The sequence below is a fragment of the Acanthochromis polyacanthus genome, chromosome 14, assembly GCF_021347895.1.
Source record: "Acanthochromis polyacanthus isolate Apoly-LR-REF ecotype Palm Island chromosome 14, KAUST_Apoly_ChrSc, whole genome shotgun sequence".
Classification (NCBI taxonomy): domain Eukaryota; kingdom Metazoa; phylum Chordata; class Actinopteri; family Pomacentridae; genus Acanthochromis; species Acanthochromis polyacanthus.
Genome location: NC_067126.1, coordinates 37,097,930 through 37,119,111, shown reverse-complemented (window position 1 = coordinate 37,119,111; position 21,182 = coordinate 37,097,930). Strand labels below are relative to the sequence as shown.

At 40.2% G+C, this 21,182-nt stretch overlaps 1 protein-coding gene across 2 annotated transcripts in view; it reads left to right on the top strand.

Moving 5' to 3' along the window:
* The window catches only part of itgbl1 (integrin, beta-like 1), a 46,163-nt gene that overhangs the window by 2,702 nt on the left and 22,279 nt on the right, over positions 1 to 21,182 (top strand). For both annotated transcript variants that reach the window (XR_007946283.1, XM_022203241.2), the window contains exons 2-7: positions 992 to 1,194; positions 10,795 to 10,941; positions 12,473 to 12,595; positions 14,456 to 14,596; positions 17,449 to 17,589; positions 18,299 to 18,445. Coding sequence is in view for 1 of the 2 variants with exons in the window: in XM_022203241.2 (XP_022058933.1) it covers positions 992 to 1,194; positions 10,795 to 10,941; positions 12,473 to 12,595; positions 14,456 to 14,596; positions 17,449 to 17,589; positions 18,299 to 18,445 (902 nt within the window). In the remaining variant the exon portion in view is untranslated. The remainder of the gene's footprint in view (positions 1 to 991; positions 1,195 to 10,794; positions 10,942 to 12,472; positions 12,596 to 14,455; positions 14,597 to 17,448; positions 17,590 to 18,298; positions 18,446 to 21,182) is intronic.

Sequence of the window (21,182 nt, the reverse complement as noted above, 5' to 3'; positions counted from 1 at the left end):
AAAAGTCATACTTGACTACAGGAAGTCAACTGAATGTCATGTTCTCACGGTAAAAGACTCCGGCTCATCCTGATTATCAGATACACTTCAAGTGTCCTGCTTGGCAGAGGAGTTTGGTCGGGCTTAAAAAGGTCACTGCTGCTCGAAGCCTGTGTGAAATGGAGCTTGTATGACCTCCTCTCGACACATGGAACACACACATTCTGTATTTTATTTTGATAGGAGTGTCAGGAACATTTCAGCTGTTGATTGTTTGAAAAGTGTCTGCTTTTCCAAAACTAGACAGCTGGCCAGTATAAAGAGAGAGGGCAGGAATAGAAAAAGAATGTCAGACAGCATCCAAATGAAACAAACCTCACTGAGAGAGAGACCCTATGGCTTAAAAATGAAACACTGCAACAGCTGCAAGGGTGCGCTCCATGAAAGGTGAATTTGTTTCTGAGTGATTTGATTAGCTGGAACTTTTTATGCGTGTTAGTGTGTGTGCTTCCAGTGCTTCTTGTTGCTTTTGTTACTCTGAGGGGTAACATTCTTTCCACTATTCTTTATCTATGACTTTGTTTCTTCAACGATATTGCAGTGGAATTCCCTCAACTTGAAGGGAAGCTGAAATTCAATGTAATGTTGTCGTCAGATTTGTATGTGAACTGGTGACAGAAAATTTAAAAAAAAAAACTAGAAATGAAATTAGCTTCACCTTTCAGCTAAATGTTCACAGGGGGAGAAAAATAATTGGGTTTGCTGTATGTGTTTATTCCTGCTATACCACCAAACACACACACACACACACAGCTCTGACTGCAAACAGCTTGAATGAGTCCTTTTGGATTTTTGAAGGCGGATGTTGCTGTCATATCTGAGCACTGGTATTTTAACTCAGATGTGGCATTTTGTATTTCAAATACAGTAGACACAGGTGGCAGCACACTTAATCTTTGACCCCAGAAGTTTCCAGAGCTGCAGAACAACTGACCTTCTATCTTCTTCCCAGCCAGGTGGGTGGTGCATGCAAGCTGTCCACGGAGTCGTCCCTGCGTCGCTGCCGGACACCGGATGGCAAGATCTGCAGCGGGAGGGGCAAATGCGACTGTGGCATCTGCATTTGTGAGGCCACGGACCCCGGGAAGTTCTACGGGCCCCGCTGCGAGTGCCACGACTGGGTCTGTGGAACGTATAATGGAAAAACTTGCAACGGTACGCACAGTGGTATATGCACTGAATCTAACACAGCCATATGGTTTGGTATCACAGTTAAGAGAATATCATGTTGTATTGCTTTTCCATACTTTCGTTGATGTTTCATGTGAATCTGAACTTGTGTACAGTCACATGCCTCCACATATTTTACTGCTTGGATACGGTTGTTAGTGACGGGCCAGTAAGTGATGCAGCAGATCTCTTCGCTGCAGGCTTACATCAGAGGAGTTTGGCAAATGGACTCTCCAGCTGATGTTTTGTGTCTGTTCCAGCCAGGTGCTGGAAGAAAGGGAAGCCTAATTATGTCATCCAAAAGCCTACTAGATTTTAGTTTAGGCCCCAGTGTCTAATTCATTTGATATGATTTCAAATAAAGAAAGATGTATTTCACACTTGGAGTGGCTTTAGGGTATTTTGGCTTCACCCGTGTTTCTTTCAGAGTCAGATGGGTGCAGTATTGTGTCTCTGAAAGCTCACACAGCCTTGGCAGCACTTCAAAGTGCTTCATTAGTAATAGGCAGCTGGTTGGTTCACAAACCTCACCAAGGCATTAGCTTTTGTTGGGAAGCTTCTAACTTACCCTGTTGCCTGCATTTGATAAATTCTCACTTCAGAGCGCATTCTTGGAAGGTTGATCACAAATTTTTACTGTAGTTTACACAGCCTATTGAGCAGATTTAACATTGTCATATAAATTAATGTATGAGCTAATATAACAGTGATATTTATTTTACAATCAGTTGCCAATTCATTAGCCAGACATAGCTAAAACTTGTGCAGTCTAATAAAACAGCCAATCCATTTTTATAAAGGTTGTGTTCAGTTTTTTATTGAATCCAGGTTGACATAACATGCTAGTCATATTAAAGGAACCAGATTATGGTACTCTTTCATTAAAGCTGCAACTATCAATATTTACCCACCTTAGAAGGTTTCCCCTTTAATTCTTTTCACACACTGAATCATAATCTGTGTAATTTGACTTTTTATTTTGCAAGAATTTACAAAAAAAGACTCTATGCTGTCAATGTGAAAACAGATTTCTACAAAGGAATACCAATTGATTAAAAATATAAGTGTAAAATAAATGATTGCTAAAGTATTCACCCCATCAAGTCTGGATTTAGTAATTTCTTTCACTGGAATTACAGCACAGGTTTCAGTCAGCCTTGCACATTTAGACACAGTTTTACCCCATTCCTCTTTACAAAACTGCTCAAGCTCCGCCAGGTTGCAAGGGAGTTGTGAATGAACGGCCCTTTTCAAATCCAGTCACAAATTTTAAATTGGATTGAGGCCATGGCTCTGACTCATCCACTCCAGAAAATTCATCCTGGTGTCTCTATGCTTCGGGTCATTGTCTTGCTGGGAAACAAATCTTCTTCTTGCTCACAGTTCTTTTGCAGATTATAACAGGTTGTCCTCCACAATTCCCCAGTACTTGGCTGCATTTATTTTACCCTCTACCTTTACAAGCCCTCCAGGGCCTGCTGCCAACAAGCTTTCCCACATCATGATGTTGCCACCACCGTGCTTCACAGTGAGGATGGTGTGCTAGTGGAGATGTGCAGTGTTTGATGGCCACCAGGCATCGCTTCTATTTTGATGGCCCAAACGCTCAATTCTGGTCTCATCAGAGCAAAGGATCTTCCTCCAGTTGATGTCTCACACATACCTTCTGCAGAATTTAACTTCAGATTTTCAATTATTTTTTTTCAAAAGTGGCTTTCCTTTTGCTACTCTCCCATAAAACACCAGGGCAAGGGTCTTGGTGGCCTCCCTCACTATTCTCTGTCTTGCATAGTCACTTCATTTTTTTTTTTAAGGACAGCCTGCTCTAAGCAGATTTACACATGTGCCGTATTCCTTCCAGTTCCTAATGATGGATTTAAGTGTACTCTCAGGGATATTCAGTGACTTGGAAACTTTCTCGTATTCATCCCGTGACTTACGCTTTTCAATAACCTTTTCACAGAGCTACTTGGAGTGTCGCATTGTCATCGTAGTGTAGATAAAGTCAGGAGTACTCATTCACCTTTGCCCTTTGACTGGACCTTACCGATACAGCTGTCATTATATTGCAATAACTCGAGACCTGAGACTTCAGACCCAATGTTTAAAAGCAATTAGAAGGGAGAACTTCCAAAGGAGGTGAATACTTTTTATCAGCACTGTGCCTGCCTTGATCAATTGCTTTGGCACATCTTTCAACTCATTTTGCTTCGTTTTATTTGTTTGTGTACGACCCCAAAATGCCCCTCTTTAGATCATTCTGACCGATTAAATTTTTATTGTCTTAAAATGCAAGCAGCTGTGTTTCAACAAAACAAGCTTTAAAAACCAGTGGTACACTGCACAACTGTAGCCACTACCATGCTGCACACAGACAAAGTTGGCGACAAGCTAATGAACACAGTGAAGCATTTAGAAGCAGATATTTCCTTCAGGAGTTGATGGAGAGCAAAACAGATCTAACAGAACAGATAGTACTGGACATGTACTTGTAAAGAAACCAATCTGATCTATGTGTAAAAACGCCACTAAGACGTGCACCACACATATGAACTTATTGCATCAATAATGTATTTTCTGTTGTTTTTTTTCCACAAAATGTATTACCCTCTATGAACAAAGCTACTTATTAAAACAAATGCAGGATTCATTGCAGGATCATTGTAGTTTTTTAATCAATATACTGAATAAACTGGTAAATGAAAGAGAGCATAAATGTACATAACAAAGGACTGACAGCAACCTGTTACCAAGCCTGATTGTGCATTTATCAGATGTGGAATCTGTGAGCGAGGCTGGATTCCATATCTTGGAGCAGGGAAGAAAGAATTCAAATCTTTTTTTGTTCAATGTCCTCTGTAGTCACTGGGCTATGAGTGTCAAGGTTTAATGGAGATATGTGTGCATCCAGAGCAGGTCTAATGGAGATATGGGTGCGTATATAGGCTTGTGTGTGTATGTATGTTTGTGTGTGTCCATGTGTGTGTGTGTGTGTGTGTGCATGTGAGGGGTAGAGTGATTTATTTGGGTAGACAAGTTGGCTGCTGTGAGGAGCTCATTATGGTTCAGCAGTCTGGAGCGAGGCCCTGCTTCAGCCTGATAATGGGGTTTCACTCACTGGTACACAGACTGCCAATGGAAGCTAGATGCATCAGAGGAGGGATGAGTTTTCGCACTCAGACACACATGCACACAAATACAGGGTCAGGTTCATTCTCGCAGTGTAGCAACACTCATCCACACATACAAATATGGACAAGTTGCCACATGTACACACAGTCATATGCCCATGTGGATATAGAAGCCCAGATATTACAATCAAAGCGTATTGAGAAGAAAACCCTCCCTCTGCCCCATCAGTGGCCGGTGCAGCATGCATGGTCTGCCGTCAGAGATCGGCAGCCAATTTCTCTCTCTGCAGCTTCCTTATCTCTGCCTCTCACAACTGCCCACTGATAAGATCCCATAGATTTTTTTTTTTCTCCTTGGGGATTAAGTGTGTGTTTTTCTTTTCCAAAAACATTAGTTTTCCTGGCATCGAGATGTGGTTATACCTAGGATCTCATCTGACATATGCTAATTCGGATCCTCTCATTCAGAGCAACAAGTCGAGCTGGATGAAGACGCTGGGGATGTTTTCAGTTTCTAGACCTGTAGATGCAAATTCTGTGGAAGAAGTTGATATATGTTGTGGTTGTATTTTAGCTTAGGACTATGTAGGAAGTAGTACTTTCACAACAAAGGTCTGAAATGAGATTAACGTCTTTTGAACAGAGTCGTGCAAGTCAACTAAGCACCAAAATCTACATTTTCATGCTACGAGTTTGCCTATTGTGAACTGTCCAGCAGTGTTCTTGCCGATGCATGCTGGGATAGAAGCATTATGGAAGTATGCAAGAGTGGTTTATATGCTAAATTGTTCCCTTTATGCATAAGTAGAGGAGAATGAATGGGCCTCCTTGTTATATAGTCAGTAAAAGAGTGAATTATAGTCTTATTATGTTTTCCATGTTTCTCCTTCAACAAGTTCCCCTGCGACCCTAGTGAGGATAAAGCGGTGTATAGAGAATGGATGGATGGATGGATGTTTCTCCTTCAACAAGTGACAAGAGCCATGCTCCTCTGTTTAAGATTTTTTCTTTGTGTTTGTGATTCTGTGCAAATACAGTATCTAAGTTTTTAATAATACGACTGTCCTTGAATGTAAACCTTTAGTAGCACATGTTCAAAATGCCCCAGTGTTTCTATGTGAAGAGAATCAAGAATAACAAGCCTTTAAATGTGGGCATGGAAACAGCTTTTCACATATTTTACACTTTGGCCAATTTGCTGAAAGTAGCTAATTATCATTGTATGTCCATAGATAAATCTATAGATCTATCACAATGTAGCAGAATTTGTTTTAACAGACCTAAAAAATCGAACAAGTGACACTGCAGCTTCAGCCGAGTAAAACTTGATTTTGTAGAATTCACATAAAGTGCTGCTGATGCTGTCGTGTGGTCTCTCCCCCCCCCCCCCCCCCCCCCCACACACACACACACACACACACACACATTCATCCCTTCCAGTTTTATAGCAGAGCAAGCAGATGATGACCTGGACAAACATCTGTTCGCCAACTGTACAAAAATGTCCTGTCATTTCACTCCACAGGATTTTTTTTCTGTTTGGCTTTTTGGACTGTGCTTAAATGTTCCCGTTCTATTTCCCTGCCCTTTTTAAAATTAATCCACAGTACACGAGAAACATAACCTTTGATTGTTCCAACAGATGTGTTTTGTTTATTCAGTGGAGTATTAAAATCAGGCTTTTGTGGTCATTTTGCATTTATGTAATATCCATGAGCTCTGCGATCTGAGATGAGGGTCAACGTGGCAAACTTTCCATCCTTTGTTTTCACACGTGTCTCTGTTTTTTTCCCCTCATCGATGAGCCATGTGAAAAAAATAACTCTCTATCCCCAGCTTTCTCTGTCTCTCTCTCTCTCTGTTGAACTGAGCAGTGTATTGCTCTGGATTTGATTTGAACGTGAAGTTTTTTCAACTGTCTTAGCTACTACTCGCTGGTTAAAACCTAAAATATCTGAACCGATGTAATGCATAACACTGTGCAAACAAGAGCAATCAAAACATGACGTACATTTTTTTTGTAGAATCAGCACAACTTCCAAAAATGACAGCTTCAGAAATGCAAATTGATCCATCTTGTGCAAATGTATAACTGTAGAAAATGTGTTTGATTGACTGTACATCTGCACACATGAGGAGGAGTGTGTGTTTCAGAGTTAACTTTACTGGTGCTACACATTTTAATCGAGTGATACACAAAACTCAGCTTACTTTACATACTTTGAAACTCTGACAACAGACTGTGTGCAAATGTCCAGCTGGTGCTCCTCGTGTGTGTTTCGAGGGGCTTTTCTATGATTTATGCTTATTTTTCTCTCCATTGACAGAAACACAGAGGGTGGCTCAAGGTGCTGCAGGCTATTACCATCCCAGGAAAAAAACCCTTGTTAGTTGTTGTTACAAGATCTAATAGCATTACATCAAGACAGAGCCCCTTAGTGAACAATCATATTGCATCTTAATTCAACATAATGACTTGTTTATCTGAATTTGTCTTCATCAAAGAGTCTAAATACTACAAGTGTAACATCTCACAAAGTGTCGGCTCAAACAGGGGTCAGCAGTTCTCTCCACATCTCTGGAAACAACTACTACCATCCCCTCAGCCACTAATGTGGATCGAGGCAGAAAGCAAAGAGGATCTGCAATCCAGAACAATCTGTAACTTTGTGGTTCTGGCACACTTCATCGTGTCCTTCTCACTGTATCTCAGAGGAGCAGTTGAAACCGAGAGGTGCAACCATAAGAGCGAAAACCAGTTCTCCCCCGATGGATGGGCTGTTTCTGAGTTCTGTCAGAGCACTTTTTAGCCTCTCTACCACTTCTTTCTCCCCTCCTCCTTCCTCTCTAACAGGCTTTCAGAGCCTCTGTTCTTGCTCCGGCTCTGCCCCGAGCATCTGTGCCCCCTGTCAGAGGAGAGAAGATCCCACACAAGGGGGTTTTATGTCAGCAGGCACATATGAAGTCAGTTTGACCAGTGCTGCTCCAAATCAAACTCCTCCAGATGCACTTTCAGTCTGCAATACACAAGCTTTGGAGGTCGTTCCAATATGGACACATTATAGACGGATGGTATAAACTAATCATGGGTGAACAACTCATTGCTGGTAGCCAGTTCAAAGCCACTAATAGCTCTGATACATAATTTCTGTTGAGGGGGAAAAAACAAAACAGCGAATTGGGTGCCACGGTGGAATGCAGTCCTTGAGCTATTACAGCCCATTAAATTGTTCATCCCTGTATTTTTCCCCCCAGTACATATTTTGATGTGCTCTTACTTAGATATTCTGAGCTGGGCAGTGTGCCTGTGCGGTGACTCACCTAATGATTCCAGCGTGGGCGGTAAGGAGAAATAGCCACTCAAGTCTGTCCAAGTGTACTAGTAAAAGGGAGGTTTGATCGGGACCCATTACAGCTCCCAAGACTTCCTGCTGTAGGAACAAGTGTTTTTGCATTCATGGCTTAAAAAAATTCTTTCGAGATATTGCAAAGGTGTTATAAAGTTGACAACAAATGCCTCGATGTTTTGCTGTAAAAAATGGAAGGATGAAAGCGGGGGTTCCTTGTTCTGAGGAGAGCATACACAGAGAATAAGTTATTACCTGAGACAGGTGTCTCCTCGAAGTTTCCTACAGAACACAAACTGACGTGCTGTCGTTTCATGCTTCACAAACCACAGTGAGAGGGGAAGCAAGGAGGAATAATTACTGACTGAAATGAGTATTATGTTACAGAGAACACAACCTAAACAAAAGAAGTGGGGAAATGTCATTCAAAGAGGAAACATCAAGTGAAATAAATACAAAGAAACAGTCTCAGGGAGTTTTTGGATTTACTTTGTGTAATGTATACCTCACATTACAGCTGTGCCTGTAATTAAAACTGCTCTGAAACCTCCCCAGATTTTCTCAAATGTAAGTGATTTTAGTGTTTTCTATTCATGAGGAGTGAAATACTTTTGATGCATACATTAAACAATTTGCAGCAATTATGATTGCTACAAACAGCTCCCCGTGTTTATCTCCTTTTATATATCATTAAGTGTGAACAAGTGAAATTCTAAACCTGAAATTAGCTTTCTGCATGAGTCACCACCCTCCCCTCATCAGCAGTTAATCACAGTGATGCTACATCGCCTGTTATTACTGCCATTGATGCTGGCACAGATGCAGTCCTCTCTCTCCATTGGACGTGTCTGGGCACTGGTCAGGACCTGATTGGCTGGAGGCATGTGTCCGCAGCGTAGGAAGGACCTTTACACCTTCGCACGACAGAGAATTGCTGCTCAGGAAGCACCAGAAAAGATAAACCGTCAACAGACAGGCACCTTCCCACCCACATGCATTTTGGCCCGAGCAGACAAAGAGGGCCGTTTTATATGTCACAGTGATTGTCAAGTGGAGATTAACGGGGGCTAGTGGGTGGCACCGACTTTGTAATATTCTGCAGAATTAAGTTGGAGGCCGTTTAATCTAATTCTGCCTTACAACTATTATATGCTTGTTCCCATGTGCAAACTCAGATGACAAATCCAAAAATACATGACAATTATAATCTTCTTTAGTCTACAATCCTCAGTCTGTGCTAGTGAGAGATAAAATATTAATCTCAACATATTAAAAGCACAACCAACGTACAGTATTTGTCATCTACAGTGGATTTCCTTTAAAGCAACAGTGATTTAGGACTCTAATCACTGCACTGTGAAGTCAGACAGTCTCAGGGTGGCACAGAAAGTAACAGATCATAAATGAGAGAATAGAATCTACCCGCAGTTTTACAAGATTATTGAAATAACATGGCAGATGAATGTTCTATTGTGTGCGGTTTTCTTAATTGCATTGTCTAGATCAGGGGTGTTAAACATGCAGTCTGCAGGCCGGATTGGACCCTCTGGTGGGTCGGTTTTGGCCCACGGGATGACTTTGTAAAGTGTAAGAATTACAGAGAAGACATTAACTGCAGATTACAAATATGTAAAACTAATTAATTTAAAATAATTTCTAGATCATGACAAGTTGTTTTGATCAGAAAATAAAATACTAAATTATATTTGTCATTTTGTGTGTGATTTTTGCAATATTTTGTCTTCTTTTTGTTGTTTTCGTGTCTGACTTTTGTCGTTTGTCTCATGTTTTTGTCACTTTGTGTTTCCTTTTTGTCCTGCTTGTGTTTTTTGTCTCACTTTTGTCATTTTGTGTTTCGTTTTATTCATTGTTTTGTGCATCGTTTTTGTTGTGTTGTGGTTTTTTGTCATTTTGTGTCCCCTTTTTGTCATTTTGCGCCTCATTTTTGCAGTATTTTGTCTTGTTTTTGTCATTTTTGAAGTAGTAAAAAGTAAAATACTATACCGTTCAGTTCCAGATACCTGTGACCAAATGTTATATTTGATGCGTACTGAGGCATAATGTTGTTGAAATTAAATTTATTACATTTCAGGTTGTTCGCAATGTTTTGAAGAAAAAGAATTCCTTGAATGTGAACATTTTCAGAACGTACTTATTTGCACTAGAACAAAGGGGGAAAAATGTGGAGTTGTGGTTATTTATAGGTTATTATGCTGTAATTTTACCGGTCCAGTTCACTTTAGATCTAATTGGGCTGAACTAAAATGAGCTTGACACCCCTGATCTAGATGAACAGAAAAAGTGTTTGAGTAGTTCCTCTTAGTTTTTACAGTTCAAATTACAACAGACATATAAAAGTTTCAGTTTTCCCTCAAAATTGCGTCGTCTCCGTGGCACAGCTCTCTTTGAAATGCGCTTTCCATATTCCTCTTTTCCTTGAAGCTGACGGGAAGTGCCCCCTGAGATGTATCGATAATGAGCAGAGACAGGAGACCCGCATGCTGTTAATGACTGATGGATAGCCCTTGAAAAGGACACCACATTTACATGACGAACGAGTCAGGAGAATGATTGAGTGTGACATACAAGGCCCCCGTGCTGCTTAACGCAATGAGAGCAACATTTATAATAACTTGTCAACAGCTTTCATCTGCATCAAATGGTTCCTCCTGTTTTTCATAGAGCTCACTGTGGCCATCAGACTGACGAGGAATAGTGACGGAAAACCGAGTGTAGGTCCTTTGAACACTGAACAAGGTGATGTTCTGACTGAGTTATTGATGCCGGAAGCTATCCAGAATTTTTTAATGAAATGGTCTGTTTTGCAAACAAATCAGAAATATAGTAGAAACACAGTACGGCCTGCCTTCTTGCTAACTATACGTACAGCAGATCCATTGATATCGTTTCATAGTGCTACATTGGGTCTGTCACACTTAAAATATCTATTTTTTGTGCTCCTCTGGTACTAAAATGCCATTAAACCTGTTTAAAATAACACTTACGTGGTGTGTCCTTGTGTTTACAGAGTGACGGGAAGCATTGGCATTGGACAGGCCTTTTTTATCACCGATAAACAGCATGTGGTGTGTTGTGTTTGCCTTCAGACCGAGGCTACTGTGACTGTGGGATGTGTGAGTGTGACGAAGGCTGGTTCGGAGATGCCTGCCAGTTCCAGGAGGAGTGTAACCTACCCAACAAGAAGAGCAAAGAGCTCTGCAAGAACCAACAGGGGGTGGTCTGCTCCAGCAGAGGTACAGCGGACACAGACGCACACAGACATGCACATATAGAATACAGGGATTATAATAATAAAAGAAAATACAGTCAGACATTAGCAAATACCCAACAAAGACACATCTTTCATATTTACATACTACTGTTGTAAATATGTGCAATATGTATTAACATTGTCAGTATGTGCAATATTTCATTTTCATTTCATTTATCAGGTACAAAATAGTACTTCACTGAATTTTTTATTATCACGTGTGATTTTAATTATTACCCCCATATAAACTACCAGCATTACTTTTTAGTTTTCTATTCTAGCCTGTTTTTAGCTTACTTATTTGATTTCAGTGATGTTTCATACTAATATACATAAGTATACACACATAAGTATATATACATATATTATTACTTTTTACTTTTAGCCACTGCATTTCTTATGTTTTGTCTTTTTTTTTCAAGCAATATCTGGTACACAAATTTCCCTCTGGACTAATGAAGCTTTATCTTAGCTTAGCTTAGTTTATGTTAGCTTATCTTATCTCACATAGATATGCACAAACTATACATACAACAATTACATGAAAGTGCATTTTTAATAGTGTTTGCCTTTTCTCTGTAAGTAACTAACGGTTTAAACTGATAGTTCTTAAAAATGCTTTATAGATTAGCAGTAAACTGCTGCTATTATTAGCACACATATGACTTTTTAGGTTCACAGGTTTTTTGACACCGTTTTTATTTTCTAATAAGCTCTCAAGTCTGCGGTTAATAAGTGTATATGTCTTTCTTAACAATTTATGACTGACCAAAGCGTGAAATTAAAATTAATATTAGTCATAATAAAACCATTAGTTACAGATTAGACACCACTGCAAACTTTCTTCTCACACACCAGCTCTTTTTCACTGACACAGGTACATTAACAAATTCATGCACTGATTAGCATCACTGGAAAGTCTGACATCTTGAGTTAAGAGTACTGTCAGTATTTATATTCAGCAGGGACTTAAATCTTACATGCAGCCACTTAGTTCATTCCGTTTGTGTGTCTGGTCTCTGTGGACACATGATTGGAAATGCACCCCACGAGGTGATGTCGGGGCTAAGGTTGTTTTCCACACACCGGGCTTAACCTCACCACTGGCCTGCCATGCCTCCAGCTAAATGAAGGGTAAACGTGTATTTGTGTGTCTGTGGATGTGACCATGTGTGTGAAAAAGCTTGAGTGGTACATAGCGGGGCCTGTTTGAATGTGTAGAAATGCAAATTTATTCATGGCATGTGGCGATGCCTGCTTCTATAGTGCATTATTCAAAAAGACACACAAACACACCACCACGTTTCCCAGCTAGACATCAGTCTAGACCTGTTGGCACTTGATGCACAGACAGTTCGTCCAATGCACAGCTGCAAACCAGCTGTAGTCCTGGTCTTATGGTGCGCTCCATCAAATCATCACATGTACAACCAGCCACTTACTGCAAACACAGACTCACAATCAGAAACTTGACCTTTTCCCACAAATAAGCCTAAGCTGGTATTTTTTCATAGGAACCTGCCACTGTGGTAGCTGCATGTGTGAGAATAGTGACGGCAGGGGCTTGGTGACGGGACGTTTCTGTGAGTGCGACGACAGCGAGTGTCTGGATGAGGACACCGGAGAGGTCTGTGGAGGTAAGCCCTACAGCTGACCTCACTCTCTCCCAAAAACACAACGTTCTGGTTTACGTCAGGACAGAACAGCCTTTTCATTCTACACTGCATATACAACATATTGCTTCATGTGTTAGCAGCTGTCATACCAACTGGAGTGGTTCTATGTTTGAATTAACAAATTAACATCATGTTGCCACAATTTATTAATTTACTGTCTACAAGCACTCACATTCACACCTACGGCCAATTTAGAGTCATCAGTTAACCTCAGCATGTTTTTGGACTGTGGGAGGAAGCCGGCGTACTTGGAGAAAACCCACACATGCACAGGAAGAACATGCAAACTCCATGTAGAAAGATCCCAGGCCCAGACCTGGGATCTTCTAGATGCAAGGCAACAATGCTAACCACCAAGCCACTTTGCAGCCCCTAAACTATCAAAAGATCACATAAAAAGAAAAGGAAAGAGTCTAAAAGTGAATATTTATAAAGCGCCAAATCACAACATATGTCCCCTCATGGCACTTTACATAGGAAGATGAAGACCGACCCAATACAAGGAAAAGATTCCAAATCCAAGGAATAAACCTGAGTGAGGCTTAAATAGAGAGAGAACAATATAGCAGAAAGAAATCAGACAAACAACACATTCCAGGAGACAATATAGGACACTGGGAAGTTTGGTGAGGCCAGTAACTGCTGATCAGAAACATGTTGCTTCACAGGAAGAGATACCTGCAGAGACGACAAAACAGACACCATGGGAGTGAGAAGACACTAAGTTAGTTTGAGAAAAATGGAGAGTCAGTAGAAGTGTTTAGTGCATCATGGGAAGTCCTCCAGCACCCTAAACAGCATAACTAATGGTTCAGCGTTCATCTGAGCCAGATGTAACTATAAGCTTGATCAGAAATGACTTGTTAAAGCCTAATTCTAAAAGAAGAGAGGGTGTCTGCCTCCAAAAACTTAAACTGGAAGCTGGTTCGACAGGACAGGAGCCTTATAGCTGAGGGTTTTACCTCCCACTTTAATGTTGGAAACTCAAGGAGCCACAATGAAGCGTTTGCTCTGAGAGCAAAGTGGTCTATTAGCATAGTATGGTACAATATGGGCTTGTTTATTAAGGGTTATTTTAGGTTAGGAGAAAGATTTAAAATACTATCCTGGATTTTAAAGGGAGTCAATAAAGAGAAGCAAATATGGGGGAAATATGATCTCTTTTTCTAGTTCCTGTCAGTTCTTTGACAGCACCTTTTTGGGTCAACTGGAGGTTAAGAGAGCTATTGGGACATACTGAAAATAAGGAACTATAATAATAAACTATAATAATTAAACTTCTTATTTGGACTTTAATTGAATTTCTATCGCATTATTTCTCCCACTTAGCCATCAATGGCACGTTTCTAAATCAACATGACTGTTGAAGTTGAAGTTATGAGTGAAGTTCTCAATTTTAAAAGAGTAAAAAAAGCTGGATTTTTTTATTAACATTTGTTCTACTTTGTAATGCAGTATAACTTGTTGCTTCTCCTTTATTAAATATTGTTATACTCATCCCTATTTCAACAGGTCTTCCCTTGACTACTTCCTAATCCTAATTAGCCATGTATAAGTTTATTTTGAAAAACAGCTTATGGAATTTGTCCATTGGGCCTAGAAAATGTGTTGCATGGAATTTTTACTAAACAAAATATTTTGGGGGGAAAATAGCATTTGTGCTGAGAAAAATATAACATTATTACCTTTGGTAGAAACTTTAAATATTAAAACGTGGACATAAAAATGACTAAGAATTGTTGAAATTAGTATAAATCGATGTCAACCTCTCACACTGTCAGAGGAGAATTCATTGGTTGTTGTATTCTGATCTGCTTCCAGGCCATGGCCAGTGTTACTGTGGAAACTGTTACTGTGCTGCTGGTTGGCATGGAGACAAATGTGAGTTCCAGTGTGACATCAGCCCATGGGAAAGCAAGCGGAGATGCACATCTCCAGATGGCAAAATCTGCAGCAACAGAGGTCTGTTTACCATCTTCAGAGTCAGTATACAGTAGCAAGCAGTCTGGGTTTCCACTTTAAAATTCTTGTTTATTTATTTATTTTATTACAGTAAATTTTACTATCATTATGTACCCCGGCACACACACAGTTATATAATGCATGCAAAATTTAACAGTCGTATATTTTTCCCCCAACAGCCATTATGTGAATATTTATTATCAGTGGTTTAAAGCTATAAAATACTGGAATGATGAGCATTGCCAGGAAGGAAATTTTCCTGTTTGTTGCCACAGCTTCAGACCCATTACAATCCACAGCAGCATAATAACAGTACAATTGTGCTGCTAGGAAACAGGACACAAACAGTCTAAATGGGGTCAAGTTCATTTCCTGTCTGTTTGCTAGAATTATTAGGAGGAGGAGAGACACTGTCCTGCAAGTAATGACACAGTATTTTATGATGTCTCTTTGTTTTGGTTGCTTTTCCTGAAGACATAATCGACAATGAAGATCTGTTATCTTGTCTTCGGTTGTGGCCAGGCTTGCATTTTGGTAAATGGTTGCATTACAAAACCTGAATATCTCATTTTATAATGCTAGTCCTGTGAATAATTACAGTAACAGTGAATATACTTGAAGAAAGAATAGTCTGTTCAGAGTGCATGCAAAAGAGTCCACTATCATAGTCAAATTATACATTAATTTCAATTTAAGACTAAAAGACATTTTAGCCATGAAGTGAAGTGATTCACTTCATGGCTGCTACCTTTACATCCAAATTTCAAACACGGAAAAAGAAAAGAACACCAGGAGACAAATGAAAAAAAGAACACAAAGGAAAGGCTGTTATAAAAAAATCATGTAAATTCTACTGAAAGTCATCAGAGCAGCTCGAACAGGCAGTCAGAGATACAGTATAGTTACACTAACCAAGCTCAAGTGATCCTTCGGGATTTCCGTAAATCTCTCTAAAATTAATTACAGTGGACCGGCTGAGGGCTGACTAAGTGGTAAAGTGCAGCGGCAGCCTGCGTGGACGGAGCTCCGTCCCAGAGCTGCGATTTATGGTTAAGTGCACAACTGACACAGCATGAATAACCGCAGCATTAACAACTGTGTTTGTGGTGTAGTAGCCTATAGTACCAGAGAAAGAGAGATATGAAAGAACAAAGGAAATAAAACTGCAAATTAAAAAGGATTTTATCAGTTTGTAGAAATTTCTTGTTATGTATTTTATTTTGAAATTCATCAAAACATTTTTTTTCAGCTTGCACTATTAGCAAGACCACATTTTCAGCTCAAAAGTGACTACTGTCAACCTGATACTTTGCTTATTCCATTTTTTGTACATATTGTTGGACACTGGGAATAAAGTGACACGCGTTTCATAGTTTTAATTTAACTTTGGTTTAAACCAAACTGTATAAAGAAGAGCGGGGATATTAAATCTTTAGATTACTGTACATTAATGACAAATTTGCCGTATGTGGATGTAAATAACCAAACGTCTAGCAAGTTCCCTGCAGGGATTGTTCTGATAAATACCAGTATTTTTACCCAACGCTTTGATAAAAACCACCAACATATTCCAGCATCTTCTTCAGTCTGCTCCATTCATTTGTTCAACAGCCCTCAGAAGTCAGACAATTCAGCGCTGATTATAATGGGAACAATTCTGAATTCCTGTCCCTGTGTGACATGCAGCCATTTTACTCGGAATGAATCCTGCTTTAAAACACTGTGAAGATAATTCCTGGTGATTACAGAGGATGGATGAAGCAGGATGATTGCATAATAGAGGCTTGATTTGATTTCATCATCCTGTATAGGAGGTGGAGAAGTGAAGTGTTTTGTATGAGACTGTAAAATGTCTCCACTCCCTTTTACTTTACCCAACAGTCACATTCGTCTCCTGCTCACGTTTCGATGTGAATGATTTGACTGACGGTGCCCAACAGATAATTCTGTTTCATTCCAGCAATGTGTCAACCTCTTCAGCTCACCTAGTCTCCTCAGTAGAGATGATAATACACCGACTGGCATGCTCTCAAAATTCTATCAGCCACACGGTGCCAGAGGCTAAATACGTGCGTCTATATGTGACTTCTTGATCAAAACAGTTCTCCTCTGAGATAACATGAGGCTTTTTGCATAGAGATGGAGGTTGCTTATAACTGAAAAACAGCGATATGGTCAAAAGCTACCTCTGAATGTGGAAGGCGTTCCCCAGTGGCCGCCTGGTTTTTGAGTGAACATTCGTGAACAGCAACTGGTACAGGTGGTGTTATCCAATCCGGCGGAGCTCGGCTGTGACATCTGTGGCAGACATAAAAGTGCAGGGGTCTATTAATCCAGGACTCCACGGTTATGAGTCAGTGAGGGAGACCGAACCGAGGGCCAGGGGCCAGACACATGCCAGCCACAGCCCACGGGCTTGCCAGCTGGCCCAGCTCCCCTGGGGTTCCCCGTTGCTCTGTCACCGCTGATAAGAGAAAATGGGATTTCCACTGGCTGCTGCTCAGCTGATGGCCTGGCTAAGATGTAAAACAAATGAGAAAGTGACAGAGAGACTCACAGACAGACACAGATACACAGATAAAGGAAGTAAAATTGAGATAGAAGAAGGAAAAGTGTTTATCATGTCGGCTGCAGCCTCAAGTAGAAAAAAAACATCCTCCCACATTCACCCACATCCATGACAGATGTCAAAGATTTGGATTTTGCTTTGTTCTGATGGTTGTTTTCTCATTTAAAATCACATTGTTGGTTTATTTTTGGACTGTGCTGCTTCACACACACACACACACCAAAAAAGAGCAGTAATTAATACAGTGTGAGTTTACATTATGTGTGTTTGCTGTGGCTGTCAGGGACCTGTGTGTGTGGGGAGTGTAACTGCTATGATGTGGATCCCTCTGGAGACTGGGGAGATATTCATGGAGACACCTGCGAGTGCGACGAGAGGAACTGTCACGCAACATACGACCGATACACAGACGACTTCTGCTCAGGTTGGCGACCTCTTTTTGAATTAAATTTCATATTTTTTGGCAGAACATTGCTTCCTTGAGACAGATATAGAGTAGGTGTTTTCCCCCTGTTTCCAAGTGTGTGCACTGAGCTGAACTAAACTGGGCTGCCGGGGCTTTCTACATGTTTAGTGCAGACATCAGAGCAGTATTGATCTTCTCATCTAACTCTTGGCAAAAAATTGAATTAAGCTACCCCACCCCCAAATCTTGAAGTATTGGCTAAATAGTGATTTATGATTTGCATCTACTGAGGGAAATAAGGTATATTGAGCTTCACTTTTCAGTAGCTGCAGCTTCTTTCACTTAGCAAGCAGCCCTTTGCCAGTTACTGCTAATACTTTGGTGCAACTTCAAAGCCATAAAGGTGAACTTTCCACATAACTTAGGGTGGAGTGAGAATGACCTTTTCCCTGTTTCTCCAAAGAGTTAATGAACAACGTATAATATATGTGACCACAGTGCTCAGCATTCATTAAACTAATCATTTCTGTGCTACCAAATTTGCTCCTGTTTCACACCAGCTCTCCTTTGCCTCCCTTTTAGCTCCATAGCCTATCCAGTTCTGCACCCTGCTTGGTGTTCTCACTTTACTTAATGCTGTGTTTTTTCCCCATCTTGCCAGTCCTTTTATATGAATTTTGCCTAGACAAAAACCACCACTTTGTCTCACTCCTCTGCTCCTTGGCAGGTCATGGCCAGTGTAACTGTGGCCGCTGCGATTGCAAGGAAGGGTGGGCAGGGAAGAAGTGTGAGCATCCACTGTCCTGCTCCTTGTCTTTGGACAGCAGCCTGAAGAAGTGCAGAGGAACATCCAATTTGCCCTGCTTCGGACGAGGTACCTGGTCTCCCAGTTGCCATGGTTACTGTAGCAAGGCCTATTCTCTGCTCTCACCTCTTGGTGTAAAATAGACCAGTTTCCAGTCTATATTCATCCTCAAGAGGGGCTTTCAAGATGTTAGCATGCCAAGAAATCAAATTCAACAGCATCTTTAGTCGAGGCATTAGCTTAACAGCGTGTGCTATTATTATTACACATGCATGTGTGTTTTTGCACTGTAGGGATTTGATGGGTATTTGTATTTCTGTATGGCTTGTGCAAAGCAATGTACGCTCATATGTGTGCAGGTTTATGTGGCTGCATGAGATTGGTTAAGGTGCACTATTTTTGGCAGCAACAATGTAAACCACGGCTGGAACAACTCTCTCAGTACGACAGGCTGCGGGTCGATGTGTCTAGATTTATTACAGTGCACTCCATGCTTCATTAGTGGTCCTTCTGGACAGAGGAAGCTTGTTTTCTTGGAGCCTCCAAATGTTAGGCTTAATACTAATATTAGATGCAGATCCTGAGCCAATGTTGGTGCAAACAAAACAATAGTCCAGGTTGTTCTTGTTGCAGTCATGCACCCTTGAGCCTGTTGATGGATGGCAGTAAGGTGAAACGGGGGGAATAGTACATCAATTAGGCTGGGAAAACTAATAGTGCTTCGGAGTTGTGTGCTACTATTTACATTCTTGACAAACCATCACAGTGAGAAACAATATTCATTTCAACATTTAGTCTCAGTAACTGGAGGTGGCACGTTTAGCGTTCATGGATGGTAGCACTACAAATGAGACTTAGCTAGCGGTTTAGCCTAGCTTACGTCTAAACAGCAATATTAAAACTTGGTTAGAACTAGTTCAGCTTGTCTTTCTTTGGTGCCTTAATGTGCATGCTAAATCTTGTGCTTGAGCTAGTTGGCATTATTGAATGATTGCAGATTACAATTTTTACAGTTTTAAATCTTATTTGGATATATTTTTAAAAAATATTCATGACTACAAGAAATAGCCAAACTTACTGAGGTTTTATTCATCAAGATGTTAGGATCTTCTACAAAAGGATTTTGTGCATGTGGTTTGATTGACAGTACTGCACTGGTACAAACAGATTTATGTTCAGGAAATACTAAATTCTGACTCGTGCATTAGACATTGCCAACTTACACAGCCTGAAATCTCTCAGCAGAAATAACCAAAATTCTGTCTTTGCCACAAATCTCTGTGTCCATATAGGAATCTGTAGTGACATTTACGGGTATAAATGTCTTTAATTGCCTTTTTTGTTGTCTATGAATAACCTCTTTGACTAAAACAGGTATGATGCACAGTAACGAAACTCTGAGCGCGACGAAAACAAGCACTTTTACTCCACAACTGCTAATGCTGGAGCTTTTTCACAAAAAACAAAAAGCATTTGCAATCTTGTTTTTATCAGTGCTGCTCATTAAAGGTATAAAAAAAAGACACTGAAGGACTTTGTAGAAGTAAAACATGCGCTCAGATCATTAGCTGCTCAACTGCTATATCATCAATGAACAAACCATTCATTAAGGTTACACTGACTACTACAAATGCACATAGCCCAAAGCCTCTAAGTCAACAAAGGGGGAAACAAATTGCTCACCTTTTGCAGAGCTACGCTGATTAATCTTCACAGGCAGCCTCTGGCCACATTTACAATATACTGTGATAAACTGCAATACCAGGACTCTCGGTGGGTGAGGTAAAAATCACAGGTTGATATTGCTATCCCAACAACAATCAGGTTAATTAACTAAGTTTTAGAGATGCTGACAGATGTGTGTCATCTTTGGAGTACGAAACAACATGAAAAGCCAAAGCCAAAAACACAAAAATAGAGAAAATGGTCATCAAAGCTTTGGCAAATTTAGCATTTTGCCTTAAATTTGACATGCTCTGCCACTTTACTCAAGGTACGCAAAAAGAGAAACTTATGAGTAATAAATGAGACTTACCTAATAATTCATCAATATACTATCATGCAGGCTGTTGTGTGGTAACTAGTCATTTTCTCCTATCAAGTATCCAAGAGCTATTTAATAAAGAATATTTGTTATTAAATCATTCTTAATTCATTCCCTAGTAACTGCACACATTTTTGTGCAACGTATTGTGATGTGTTACAGAAAACAGTGCAAGGAACGTGAAAATATAGATCAGAAAACTTGTGTGCTTATATTTATTGTTTTAAACTAGAAAATCAGAAGTAAAAAGAAATGACCGCCTAGCCAGTGTGAGATTTTTACTTGTTATGTGCTCATGACACAGTGAAATGCAAAGCAACAGTTCCACAAAGTTACGCGTAACAACAAGATATTATGGGGAAAAAAAACTTCCTTAAAAATAGAGCAAGTCCTTAAAAAGAGGACTGATGAAATTGTAGATTGCAGTGCAACTTGTGCAAGAGTTGAAAGGAAGGGTTCATGTTCATTAAATTCGAGTAAAGTATGGAAAAACCTGACTCTCTCGATATTACAAAAGCCTCAAGTGAATTTAGCCATGGCCTTGCCAGACATTGGAAAGTTTGCCAGATGGATGCAGCACATCTATACAGAGTTAACAATGCACAATGGTCACCTTACCGTTGTCCCTAAACTGACTGACAACCTGCATTGTTTGAAAGTATGCTGCGACCATTTGTTAATAAGACAAATTGTCTAGTTGCTCTGCAGCACACTCATAGGAAGTCTTCTGAGGTATCTTTTGTAGCTGTATTTTACACTGAT